A 14,390-nucleotide genomic window follows, 5' to 3' on the forward strand; every position below is an offset into this window, starting at 1 on the left:
GCAATGGTAAACACGCAAAAAATGCGTTCAACATCTTTCTTTTACAAAGAAGCTGGGGATTGCTCAGCCTAATTTACTGTGTTCCAGGTAACTGCACTTGGTGTGTTTCTGCAGTCTCATCACCAATTTTGTAACATAATCTACCAAAGCAAATCCATCTTCTTTCATTTTGTCCCATCACTCCATCCATCTGCATAAGGAATAAACAGACATGCTAGTGCAGCTAAAATAGATTACATCATAGTACATGAAGTCACCATTCACCTTTACAAGACACCATCAGTCTCAAAGGAGAGCGAGAGAGCTGACAGTAGAGAATGTGTGCAGCGTACAAAGACCCAAACTTTCTGAAAGAAACAGGTTTGCTTATACCTGCTGATTTGGTAATTACTACTGCTTATTGTTTTTTATTATAATTACTGCTTATGTCATAATTATTTGCTATTTTGCATTCTTTTGAAACTTAAAGGGGTGTCTTGCCCCCAAAATAAAAATTCTGACATCATTTATTCAGCCTGATGTTGTCTAACCCTTTTTTCTTTCTCTGGAACACAAAAGAAGATCTTTTGAGAAATGTTTTAGTTTAATGTTAAAGGTTTTGTGTCCATACAATGGAAGTCGATGGGGTCCCGTGTTGTTTGGTTACCAACATTCTTCAAAATATCTTCTTTTGTGTTCTGCAGAAAAATGAAAATAATACAGTTTTGGAATGACATGAGCAAGAATACTTCCTATAAAATTTCATTTGTGTTCCACAGACGAAAAAAGACCACTTCGGATAACGTAAACAACGCTGGTCCAACGCTGGTTCAGAAGAACTTCCTGTTTCAGTTTTTAAAACTGCACAAACATTTGAACAAAATGCAACCAACAGATCATTTATAACGGAATCAAAATGTCAAACGAATATCTTAGATTTGATCATATATGTAACGTTAAAAATAATAATATTAAACAAAGTAAAACTGGTTATACCATCTCTCTCTGACCAGTGTTATACTTGCTAAGTGGTCTATAGGTTTGCAACAACACAAGATCCGAACCGAACAAGCTACACTGTCTGTGTTAAGGAAATTAGAGTAGTGTATGATATTGGTCCATCTGACACTAAAGATATCAATAAAACGAGCACTACTATTTCTCAGAACCTAATACACTTAGAAGAATAGCAGAATGGTCATAATATTCCCCAGAGAAGGTGATCCAACAAGATGACATTGACACACAAGCAGGGTTAGGCTTTTACACACTGCTGTACTCTTACACTATATCGGCAGGGCTGTAAAATACTGGTATTAGATTTGCAGGAGTTTTTCAGACAAAATAATACCATCGACTCACCTCCCTGTGGCAAAATATGTCACAGTAGATGTAACCCTACCCTACCGCATTCTGTGAGAACAGGGCTCTGAATGAACTCTAGCTGGACGTTTCCTACCTCGACTGACTAAATGACCCGTAGGCGAATGTAACCATGGAAGCTTCACCTCCCATGTAATACATTCAAATTATCATGTCACTGCCATCGTAATCATCATTATCGAAATCCCTAATCGACTCTGCAGGAACATGTGAAAATGTCATTGTGGCTAGACGGTGTGTCCAGTGTACTCCCATTATAAACAAGCATCAATCCGCATTAGCAACCTGCAATTTGTAACGTGATCCACGCACACATATTTCTCACAAAGTCACAATGACGTTCACGTAAGGTTAAGAAAACTAGTGGTCAGTTTTGCAAAGCGAACGGAAAAACTGATGGGTAAAGTGCGAACTGAACAGCATACAATGAGTCTGCTGAAAGACAATGAACAAACTTGACATTTTTAAGACGGAGTTAAAAAAGTTAAAAGTTAGTCTACATGGCTGAGATTAAACACCTTACAAATAAGAGTTTGCTTGTAAATTATTAAAATATGGATGACAGCTTCTGTTTGCATAAAGGCATAGCTGCACCCAAAAATGAGAATTCTGTCAACATTTACGCACCCTCTTGTCATTTTAAACCTGTATGACTTTCTTCCACAGAACACGAAAGACGATATTTTGAAGAATAATCGTAACCGAACAATGGCGGTACCCATTGATTTGCATTGGTTTTGTGTGTATACAATTGAAGTGAATGTTACCACCGTTGTTCGGTTACCAACATTCTACAAAATATCTTCTTTTGCGTTCTGCTTAAGAAAGAAAGCCATACAAGTTTGAAATGACAAGAGGGTGAGTATATAATGACAGAATTCACTGACATAAATCGTTTTTTATTTTATGCAATTACTTCAATGCAGGGCAATTTCTTTCCAATGTAATGATTACAAGATTAATTTACTAAAGAGTAAAGGTTAACACCAAACTGCAAAGTGCAAAAGTCATAATGTGTACAATTGTGTTTTTATCCCATCCAAAAACATCTTAAGTTACACAACTTACTACACAATGCAAACAAGCAAATCGCCCAACCCGGCTCTAATGACACTTTCACAAATGCCATGAAAAAAAACATTCACAGATTATATCTGACAGATATATCACAGATTATATCTTTTTATTAGTTCAGAGAACTAATAAAAAGGACAAAAATATAGAGCACATACATCTCAGAACTCCTCCAGTGAAAACACTTTCTGGGCCACAATCCCTCAGGCTGGAAACAACTACTAATTATAACATTCAGTGTAAAGGTGTCAGGACTTGAAAACGTAAGTGTCCTGCAAATATGCACTACGGCGAAACGTGTTCCGACAGCTACTTGAACAAATATACACGAGAGTAGAAAAAAGCAGATTGGTCTTCAAAGAAACGAAAAGATGTTGCAAAACACATCCACTAATGACAGACAGGTTGGGGGGGCATGTTCTTTCAGCTTGACTGGACAGTTGACACGTGCATACCGCATCAACCGCAAAGTCTTCCTTATTTGGATTCGTCTTGCATTACGGAACAGAATTAGTTAACAACCAAAACCATTACCAAAATTAAATTTAAAACACACTGAATTATAAATACAGACTCGTATGAGAGAACCCATCCCCTATTTACTGAGCATCTCCTTGCACCCGTGCCCTTCCTCCTCACCCCCGCAGCGGGCCCAATACATGCTGACAGCACTCATAATAAGAGAACTCATCTCTAACCTTGATATATTTGACATGTGACAGCCATCACTAGTGCCTTTAATCTAGTCTACTGCCTTGGTGCCAAACACCCCCCCCCCCCCAAAAAACCTTGGTTTGAGTCTACAATGATGCAGCACTATAAGTATCTGTTATCTTACTTATCTCACTCCCAATTGCCATTTTATTGTGAAAAACCGGATGACAAACACAAACTGAGAACACCAAGCGTGCCACTTCCCAACTGAAATGGACGCTCGGGTTTTGAAGCTCCAGTTTGAAAGATCTACTTGCAGCCAAGGCTAATTTATTTTGACAGTACGAATCTTGATCGGTCAGTTTAGTAAAATAAGTCATTTAGGTCATGTTTTGCCAGAGACTTGAAGCATGCATGATGCTTATCAACAGCCGATTTCGATCTATTTAAACGTCCTTATTTTGCAAATAACAAAACGAAACAAATTGCGAAGCGTAAACTCCTTTACAGCCAAGCCGCTATTACAGCAATTCAGCTAAACTATTCATTGCACGGGCACTGCGTTGGTAACATGCAGGAGTAATTATCCTAAAAATACTTGGACGATTGCAATTTGGAAAGCTCGTGAAATATCTTCACCAAGTGCGTTCTAGTTACTGAAGCGTGGGGGTCATTTTGCAAATTGCAGATCTCATGAGATTTAACCGATGGCAGAAATGTGAACATGTGATGAGCGAAGCTAATACCATCAAAATGGCTAACGTTAGGCTGTTTACAGGCTAACCAACAGACAAAAATCACTACAACCAACCACAGGATGTCCTCATGGTGTGGTACGTGAGGCGGCCTCATCATGCCGCAAGTCCAGTAAGAGCTTCCAGTTCCTGTGACCCTTGAAGACTGAAAACTGTGACGCGAAAACAGAAATGTACACCTACCGAAATCAAGCCAAAACCACTGAACCCTCAAATCATTATTCTCTGTCTACATTTGCAATAACAGGAATACAAATCTATGTGGCGTCAATGGCACATCCATCATTTTTTCACACGACGGGTTGTATTTTTAGCCTATTGAATGTTGGGGTCAAATCTATGGGTCATGTTGAGTATCACAGTTTAGCATTGTATGCGCTAGCATCGGGATCTGGATCAGTTGTTCTAATGCATCAAAGCTCAAGGGCATACCAGCACCGCAGTCACCAAAAATACACACACACAAAGTATTAAGTCACATAAATCAGGAGGCAGACTAAGAAAGGCGCTCGCCTGCATGCAGCATCACAGCCAATCAGCAGCTCCCGATGGGACAGAACACTGCCGTGCCGGCCGTTCTGCACTGTAAGACTGACTCAGACGCTTGCTGAGACCTGGGATGCACTGAGGAGGCAAAGAGAGATCGAGGACAGAGCGTCCCAGCGTGGGCACCAAACAGCTGCTCATCCGCTCACATTGCACATCATACCAGCATAGAGGAAAAGGTCTGAGTCAGCACTTCTATACAGATTGGCTTTAGTCTAAGTGGCGTGCGGCAATTTTCATCTACAAGCATCTCAGAGCACCAATGCACCGCACACAAGACTTTATCTTGAATAACACATCTCTATTAGTGAAACACTAAACATCTGTCTAGAATGAATTACAAGAAATAGACGACAACGAAAACAAGGGTCGCTACCAGATTGCTGGATACCACAGCTTTAGGCATAGGCGGGCGTCTGTGTGTATATTGTTAGCACTAAATACGATGTTCCTGCATGAGAGCGAACTCGCCAGAGGGTGTGGTGATGGAAGGAAAGTGCAGAGGAACGAGAAAGGGGTGGAAAGCAACCAATGAGGGAGAGGAGGTGAAATCTTTGGCTTTAAACCATACTATTACAGCTGAGCGATGCGATGTGAGCCAAGCCCTCTGCGAGAGAAACGGCATGTGACAGAGAGACACAATGCATTCAGAGGTCTACATTGCAGAGGCGTTATTTTGGGAGTTTGGAAGTAGTATTGTAACTTCAGATGAGCTATACATATAACAAAGAATTCCTGTGGCCGTACCCTAGTGTAAGACACTAATACTTTTTTGAATGGTATTCAAAGGTTACCAAATTTATATACCATGAAATTCACACCATTTTTTAAAGTATTTAAATCAATTAAAAAATATATCAAATGAATAATGAAAAAAATGACACCATGGTAGTAGTATGATATTTTTGAAGATTATAAACAGGGCTGCATGGTTAATGTGTAAATCACCCCATCGATTGTGACTATGATATTGCGACGATTGCGATTATGTGCTTATGCCTGTGAACCACCGCCGTTGTTCATTTACTAACATTATTCAAAATAGGGCTGCACGATTAATAGATTTTTTTAACCGTGATAACGATTTATGCTTCCCACAATAATTGAGCATAACCGTTGTGATATTAATGTTTTAAAAGCAAGCACAAAACTCCTGATAAGGTCAGAAAGCTTTGAGTCTTTTAAACTCCCACTTCACAGGAAATAAAAAAACACAAAAAAGATTCACTGCATTTCTATTATTTTTCTACTTTTTTGCAAAACCCACAGACAATAATGATTCATGAAAAAAGAAAAAAAGAAAAAGAAAAAATGGAGTAGCAAGATTTATTTCCGAAGGTCACAAAATGTTCATTTTTGTGCAGGAGTGTTTAGATGATTGATTGCGTGCTTGGAAATACGGTGTTGAAGACGTTCAATGGCAGCAGATAATAACATACTGTATTCATTGGCTGTAAAGTATAGGCCTAATAAACATGCTGAAGTGAAATTAAAAACAAAAGTTCTAAACTGACAAAATAATCGTATTTATCAATCGTGATTAAAATTTTGAGCAAAATAATCTTGATTATCATTTTACCCATGATCGTGCAGCCCTAATTCAAAATATCTTCTTTTGTGTTCTACAGTAGAAATAAAGTCATACAGGTTTCACATGACAAGAGGGTGAGTAAATAATGACAGAATTTTCATTTTTGGGTGAACTATCCCCTGAATCCAGTTTGCTTTAACACAGATGTGTTAGCCATAAACAACAGTCGAAATTCTCATAGGTTTGGAACGTGGCGAGTCTGAGGGATTACCGGTGTAAAATACTGCTCTGCTTTATGAATGTATCATGTGGAAAACCCTGTCAAACATTCCCCGAGCTGCCTCCGATCTTCTATAGGGTCAGTCAAGGGAAAAAGAGTGAAAAGCAGGCTGCCAGCTGGCTGTAGATCTATTTCAACGAACAGCCCAGGAAGCCTTCATGAATTCATACTTTCACAATGAAAAAAATATTTCGAACAATACGACATGGCTCTGGGTCAATAGTCTAGACTTGGTTGGCAAAGCAAAGAGAATGCGAATGTATCATTCATTATGCGTATTTCTCTGGAGGACCGTCACATTCCGGGGGGTTTCGCATATAATTTCAGCTTGGTGTCTTCGCCTCAACGTACATGTGATTCTCATTACGTTATGGCACATTGTGATGGCCTCAAGGCTCCCATTACAATCCATCAGCGCTAAATGTGGGATGTTCATCGCTGACTTCTTTCCTAAAGCATGAGAAACCAATCGCTCCTCAAAAGTTGTTTGAGCTTCCCTTTAAAGAGAAAGCCAGAACAACCAGCCAAATATATCCCCTCATCTACATTCGGTTCAAAAGTCAGGCCAGACCTAACACGAATGCTTTAAAATGTGTTAGTGTGTCATATAGAAGCTAGACATGAAGCAAAATTTGACCTTGGTCACAATCCACTTCACTTCTCCGGCCTTCGTTAAAATGTGAATAATCAAATGAATGTGTGCTAATGAGTTCATGAGTGAACTCTTTAAATAGTCAAGCCCCCCCAAAGACACAATGCCCAGCCGCTTCCCGGTATGACATCATGATCCAGCGGCTCAGTCGAGTTTCCTGGCGTTGCCCTACTGAGACTCCCCACAGGAAAAGGGCACTCACACACTCCGTCACACAAACACACACATAATGACGCACAAAACCTCCAAATATCTAAAACTACGTCCTGCCTGCTCACAGCGTGTTGCACCTGCCTGCATCTCTAGACCTATTACTATATTTGGCACTGACTACAAGTACCTGAACACAGGCCTAGCTACACTGCAGAATGGCAAGTTGGATTTGCATTTCTATTTAAATCAGAGCACCAAGCAAGTCAAAACGACTGTAAACAACGACACCAAACGCAGCTTTTCATAACCTGTACTGCGAACCAAAACCAGACAGAAAGTTACACCATATGACAGCAGAAAGTTACACCAAACTTTTGATTGGTGTGAAGGGATAGCTTACCCAAAAATATCAATTCTGTCATCATTTATTCACCTTCGTGTCATTTAAAAACTGTTGACTCTTTCCTCTGTGGAAGCAAAAATAAGATGTTTCGAAAAATGTCAGTGGTTTTGTGTGCATACAATGGAAGTCAATGGGGGCCAGTGTTGTTCTTCAATCTCCTTCATACGGATTTGGCATGGTACGAGTGTAAACAAATGATGAAAGTATTATAAAACATATTTTTGATAGACCTTTGGGATCCGGCTACTCTATTCATAAACTTGCTGGAGATTTCGATCATTTACAGATACACCGTGAACTCTGCCCCCATAAAACTTTGTGTCTGTCTGACTCAACTACAGTGATGAGTGCTTTTCCAATGTTGAAAATGCAAAGTTTCACTGTGGCCCATTTAGCCATCAATGTCAAATGAAAGCACACTGCGCAGGCTACACTGTATCCACCTTGTTTCAGCAGGAAGATGCGTTAAGGTGAGCCTCGCATTCCACATTCATGCACAAACCAGTCCTGCGATGATGTCATCTGCATTCCTGATCCCCCCCTCGAAAACAACTCAATGAGTTTTCCCTACAGGAACTTTGTCTTTTAAACAGCTGGCCGATGTCAGAAAACAAAAAAATAGCCTCTCGCGCGTCGTTCACTGACAACTGGGCCTCAAAATATATGTGCAGTTTACGCGACATGACAGAAAAGGCGTGCAAAACATAAATCTTACCCCATTCCAGGAACTCCAGAATATTCTTCTCTCTTCTGAGGGGAGAATTGCTGCACTCATCGTAAAGACAAACGAGAATATCCAACAAGGTCTCCACGCTGAAGCACTGGCTGTTGGACTGAGATGGGCCGTCTAAAATCAGCTTCTCCAGCTTCTTCAAACGCACTTCTCCAGACATGGTTTCAAACGGCGCTGATGTCTCAGAGTTTGGTCAATATTTGCTCCCACAGTTGCAAATGGGCAACCGGCCTGCAATCTCCTTAAAAGGAACAAGTTAAAGGCTCAAGGTAGACAAAGATCGTCGAGCTTTAGGCGATCAGTCATGGTTCTTTTCGCCCACATCACTCCACGACATCATACATTTGCAGTCCGTAGATGCATTAAAAAGAACTTGCAACAACCATCGACCCTGCCCTGGCCGGTGGATTTGACGTGTATACTATAACCAAGCCGTATTCCTTTTCCTTCTCCAGATATCAGCTTCTCCTTGAAACGATACGTTTTTACAAAAGAAGTCACCAAAGAAGTATAAAGCAATCCCTTGAGATATGGTGATATCCTTGGTTATCCATTATGCAGTAACAAAAGCGCATCAGCAGCACGGGATCTGCATTGCTACAAAGCCCCATATGCCCCTCCTCTGGCAGGACTGCGAAACCCTTAGCAAGCTGTTTTTTCCTTCAATTCCTCTCTACATATATGAACCGCGTTGTCCTCTACGCGGCGGCGGAGGGGGCGCACGTTTATTAAAAAAATTGTTTGGTAATAAGCACTTGTCGATGGAAGATTTGTAGCGAGGAGGAGGAGGAGGAAATATGCGTCCTCATTCATGTCGGTGGAGGACTCTGCCTTCCCTTCTGCTCCCGGTCGCCGTGTTTCCGTCTCACGGCTCGCTGCTGCTGCTGCAGGCAAACCCCGACATCATCATGGCGACCGTCACGGCATCTGCTGCGGGAATGGAGGAATATAGGCTACAGCTGGGATATACTGCTTGTAGCCATATTTTATATATTTAAGAGTGCAATAATATTATTTTGCTTAGTGATCTCTCATTGCAGTCACAGCACAGCAAACAGTAAATAATTAAAGGGGCAATTAAAACACGCGCACACGCACAGCGCAATACAAATAGTTTGAAGGTAACGTTAGTCTAATGTGTGCAGTCATGCTCTTTTGATGAATGAATAGCCTAACAAATTGTCACTTAATTAATATTTGTTAATGGTTATGGGAAGAGATACAGTGATGTCTGACAAGTGGATGGTATCAAATAAGCAAGTATAAATAAGACACTGGACAAGGTCAACACATCTCTCTTTAGACTTTACTCAATAAACAAAATGTAACAATAAATACAATGTTTTTTACATTTCATTGTTTTAATTCCAAAATTATTATATAAGTTTCGTTTACTTCTATGTGCATTCATAAAGAACAGTGTAAAAAAATGTTGTCAGTTAGAATGCAACTTTGTTATTCTTAAAAACAGCGCACGTTCGCCCTCTTGTGTTCAATTGTCTACACTGCAGTTGCAGTGTGCAGAACAAGACATATCGATTTGTCTAATAAATTTTAATTTCACTTATGCAGAGATGCCATTGTATTTTTTTAAATAGCATATCCCTAACTTAAGGCTAAAATACAATACAAGAGTTTTGCTCAGATGTTGCCCAGATTTTCAGTCTGGACTTGTTGCAGAAAGTCTGTGCCAGTGCAGATTTTATCAGTTAGTGTGTTTCTATCTGAAACTTTCAAAAAGTCTGTAAGTGTATGATGTCTAGTTTTACAAAAATCCGTTCAGATTTAAAAAGTCTTGTAGTGTATTCCAGTCATTTATATGATTAAAGCCATTGGCTGCATTGCATAGGCTATAATGCAAATTGAAAGGAGATCTAGATCGCAAGCCTGCCCCCAATGTGTAAAAAAATATTCACTTGCCAGCTGTTCACTTGGTGTTTAATTTTTCAAACGGTATAGTGGAAAAACATTTGCCACATCAAACAATGATGTAAACACTCTTTTTCATACAATAGGATACAGCTGTTCACGTGCGAGGGTTTTGACGTTTGAAAGCATGACCTCTTCTTTTCTCGATGTGGCTTTTTTCATAGACAAAAAAGTCATAGACACATATGACTGTGAATCTGACAACTGCCACACCAGACATAATAGGGTGCTAATCACCTCTTTCATGTAACAACATTTGTTGTTAGAACCAAACTCCGGCAGGATGTTGAACAGGAAGTTAACATTCAATTATTAATTTGGGTTGAGCTTGAGAATTAGGTCATACAATAAACCTTTTTGCGCGTTTAGTTAGAAATATCAGATTTTAAGAAATTATTATAGGCTACTATATTTCACAATTATGAATGACATTGACAGAAAGAGCGCAGCAATATTTACAGCCATTAGCTTTCTGACGCAACTATTGAATTGTTTGTTGTTTTATCAAACCGAGTCGGGATGCGTTTCAATAGAAGCGTCTTTCGTATGTAGTCGAGAGGTGTTAATAAGCGCGAGTTTTGTTGATTGGCATGTATCTCCGTCCTTTGATAAGGGATGTACTACCCGTGTGAATTAGATGGTACTTATATTGACCAAAGGGTCTCAAAATAACAAGGGAAGAAAAGAAGACTGGCAAAAATCACAGAAGGATTCGGGACTTCAATTTACTGATGTACGAATCATGTGTATTGTAGGCTACTGAACCGATGGGCAGTCAAGAACGTCCCTAGACTGTTTTAGTGGCAAGAACGTTTACATGGCCATTAACAATAAAAATGTGTATATAAATAAAATAAATGTTTAGATTGTGTAAATTTAGGGCACTATACATTTATATTATTTCCATTTTTAAAAGTCCTTAAACTGATTTATTTAAGTTCACAGTCCAAGACTACAAGATGGTCAGGCAAACAATCTAAAACAAAATCTGAAAAAGATGTGCCTTTTTGTAAACTAGCTCAATAGCTACTAATAATAATGTTTTACAGCAGATATGGTAATACTCCTGTGGGCTCAAACAGTGAGCTCTTTTGTCTGCTTCTGCATTTGTATTGCATTAATTTGCCTCCATCTCCAGCCAGTCATTTGTCATCCGTTCTTCCTGTGAGCTTCTTTAGTCTGTCTGACATCTTAGAGCAAATAGAGGGGCCAATACACAAACTAAGACACTGGGCCCTCAGTGCCACTAGCCCCTCTTCTAATGTTAGTGTGACCAAACAAGGCATGACAAATCTGGCAATGGAATCAGATAATCACCAACCTGTGAAGAGCCTCCCAATCCACATCCGTTCTGCAACCCTGTATTAAAAAGTCTGTTTGCCTAATAATTTTAATCTGTGTATCAAGTAGAAGGAAGGTGGTCTCGGAATAAACATCTAATCCCTCAGGCCACCCAATGATGATCGGCCCACAGCAAGGGTGATCAATGAATGGCTGTTAGATAGAGAGACTGAAAAATCCCAACTGACAGACTCTTGCCAGACTAGGAATGTTTTACAATGTCCAGGGGAATGTACACATGAGGAACAAGGGTGCTACATCAACATATGCAAACTGAATGTTTGAGTTTCTCTGTGTCTGGTATAGGTCTAGACGATATGAACAATAATGTGATCATGTGGCAATGTTGAACAAAATTGTTAATATTGCCCATATTTCAAAGGAGTCCTGTGGCTCCTGGTGGGTATTTCATAAAGACCCTCGCATAATGAAATGTTGTCAGTTATTTAATTACACAAAACTAAATATTATCTATATCTATCTATCTATCTATCTATCTATCTATCTATCTATCTATCTATCTATCTATCTATCTATCTATCTATCTATCTATCTATCTATCTATCTATCTATCTATCTATCTATCATCTATCTATCTATCTATCTATCTATCTATTGTCTTTATGCATGTTTTGTAGAAACGTACCGTTTATTGTAGTACTATATTACCTAAAGTCTTATTTATATTTTACAGTTTAGATTGAAGTTCTACATTCATTTCTCCGATAAAACGTAGCTTTTATGTATCACCTTCCTTCTGATGTCAGTCGCCGCCCCCTTTGTCCAAGTGTGAACAACTGGGGGTCTGGTGGGTGCATATAAGGACGGACCGCTGTCAAAGGCCAGCCATCTCAACTAGAGAACCGAACAGCTTCACAACCGATCCAGCACCTTCACGTGAAAGATGTCCTCCATCCGCGCCGTTTGCCTTCTTTACGCAGCACTTTTCGCCATGGTGAAGGGGTTCACTCACGAAGATATGAAGGACGCCATGCTGGAGAAACTTGGACTTAGTGAGGCTCCGAAAATACACAAGAGGGATTTGGAGAACTTGGTGATTCCAGCGCACATTAAGAACAAATACACTTCAATGCTGAAACTGCACCATGCAAGGAAACGCCGCTCTCTTCCGAGTTTAGCAGGCATCCTGAGGGGAATCCCTGGCAATGCAGGTAAGAAAATATTGCAAAATGAAATGGCACAATGTAAAATGCAATATTTGTCAAGAAGAACCAGTACAATGATATAAAATATTATAAAATGTAACAACTTAATTGCTTATTATTTATTTCTTTATTTGCATATCTTCCCCAGACATCTCTGGTCAGTTTATATACTCTGACACGACACGTCAACGTGTGGTCTTTGAGATGAAATCAAGGATTCCGGACAACAGCGAAGTGACGATGGCAGAAATGAAGCTGTTCAAGAAAGCCCCACATAAGCGCTCCATGCCCGAGAGAAAGGGCCACAGACCCGTCAACAACGCCCGGGTGAGCATCTACTGGGTGGAAATCCTGGAGAACGGGTCGAACCGAACTTCACTAGTAGACTCCAGGTAAGCACAGACGGCCACAGACAGTCATTACTCTTTCCTCATTATGGTAATGCCACAAGTGATAGGCGTTAAGGAGCATGCATACTAATTGTCACACCCATCAACTACTCAGGTTGATTCCCATTCACGAAACGGGCTGGAAAAGCTTTGATGTCACTCAGGCGGTGCAATATTGGTCAAAGAGCAGAATGGAGATGCCCATGCACCTTGAGGTGTGGATCGAGGGCGAGAGACCCGGCAGTTACGCGGCAGAGATGGCCAAGTGTGTCCACTTCACAACGCAAGATCCAAATGACAACACCTTGGGAAACCCCGAGCTTGTTCTTTACACCCTCAACCTCGAAGAGTTTGGGTAAGCGTGAATTCTTTTGCTTTTTTCGAATAGTAATTAATCATTCAATTCCTTCATTATTGCGTCAATAGCAAAATTGTTGCATATATTTAGGTATTAAATAGGCATCACATATATCACGTTAAAAATGTTTTCCGAAGAACGTCCAAAACAGGTTCGTAACGAGGACAATGTGTCAATAATTATTGTTATTTGCGTTGCAGGTCTAGTGGAGACTGTGAACACAACAAAGACAGCGGCATGTGCTGCAGGGAAAAATTCTTCATCAATTTCCGAGAACTCACATGGACCCAGTACTGGATCATCGAGCCGTCCGGCTATCAGGCGTTCAGGTGCACGGGCGGCTGTCGGCAGCCCAGGCGTAACTACGGTTACGGGGAGCGGAAGTGCGCGGTTGTGGAGAGCGCGCCGCTACCTATGATGTATTTAGTCAAAAAGGGAGATTATACTGAGATCGAGGTGGCCGAATTCCCAAATATGATTGTTGAAAAGTGTGGATGCGCAATGGATAATATTTCAGTTGTATGAAAGTGCCATTTTGTCATCGACAAGTCTTCTTGACGCACTATAAGTGATCGAGGGTGTTGGCAACTTAACCCTTAAAATACCTCAAGCACTTTGTATACATTTGTAAATATTGTTGATATGCATTTATTTTTGCATTTTATATGACGCCACGAGTGTTGAGATTAATCTGTAGATGTTATATTTTGACCAGTAAATAGAATGGGTTTGTTGTATATTTCACTATGACTGAATATAAATTAAACTATTTTTCATTGACACCGTTGTATTTTCTCTTGGACAACCAATTCAAGGTTTGCATATTCCAATGTTTGCAGTTGGCCACATGGAGAGCAGACGTAAATACAGTAGTTTACACAGGTAAACACTTATTAAACAAAACAATGCAGTTTAAAAGAGATTGATAGGCAGGTTAAGTTGTTCCTTATTCATATAAGCAGAGTATTAACCTTTCAAATCATTACAATGGTAAACACAGTTTCCTAAAATATCAGTCTTTTTTTAATAAAGTTTTATTCCCATAATCAATTGGCCAATAATGG

The 14,390-nt window shown here is 39.9% G+C and overlaps 2 protein-coding genes across 7 annotated transcripts in view; one reads left to right on the forward strand and one right to left on the reverse strand.

Moving 5' to 3' along the window:
- cdc42bpab (CDC42 binding protein kinase alpha (DMPK-like) b) overlaps positions 1-9,373 on the reverse strand; it is a 48,019-nt gene extending 38,646 nt beyond the window's left edge. For 2 of the 6 annotated variants that reach the window (XM_057352272.1, XM_057352270.1), the window contains exon 1: positions 8,126-9,373. In XM_057352272.1, coding sequence (XP_057208255.1) covers positions 8,126-8,303 — 178 coding nt within the window. In that variant the 5' untranslated portion in view covers positions 8,304-9,373. The remainder of the gene's footprint in view (positions 1-8,125) is intronic. The other 4 variants (XM_057352273.1, XM_057352269.1, XM_057352274.1 and 1 more) reach the window with 2 other exon arrangements.
- A 2,944-nt stretch (positions 9,374-12,317) lies between these two features.
- lft1 (lefty1) lies at positions 12,318-13,982 on the forward strand. The gene is made up of 4 exons (XM_057353743.1): positions 12,318-12,585; positions 12,728-12,971; positions 13,084-13,323; positions 13,527-13,982. The coding sequence occupies exons 1-4, from the start codon at positions 12,318-12,320 to the stop codon at positions 13,849-13,851; spliced, it is 1,077 nt and encodes a 358-aa protein (XP_057209726.1). The 3' UTR covers positions 13,852-13,982.
- The last annotated feature ends 408 nt before the right edge of the window (positions 13,983-14,390 follow it).

Source organism: Triplophysa rosa, linkage group LG15 (assembly GCF_024868665.1).
Source record: "Triplophysa rosa linkage group LG15, Trosa_1v2, whole genome shotgun sequence".
Lineage (NCBI taxonomy): Eukaryota > Metazoa > Chordata > Actinopteri > Cypriniformes > Nemacheilidae > Triplophysa > Triplophysa rosa.

Coding starts and splice junctions, on each gene's coding strand:
- lft1 (XM_057353743.1), top strand. CDS start 12,318: ATGTCCTCCATCCGCGCCGTTTGCCTTCTTTACGCAGCACTTTTCGCC. Junction 12,972..13,083: donor ACTTCACTAGTAGACTCCAG/GTAAGCACAGAC, acceptor TCAACTACTCAG/GTTGATTCCCATTCACGAAA. Junction 13,324..13,526: donor CTCAACCTCGAAGAGTTTGG/GTAAGCGTGAAT, acceptor TTTGCGTTGCAG/GTCTAGTGGAGACTGTGAAC.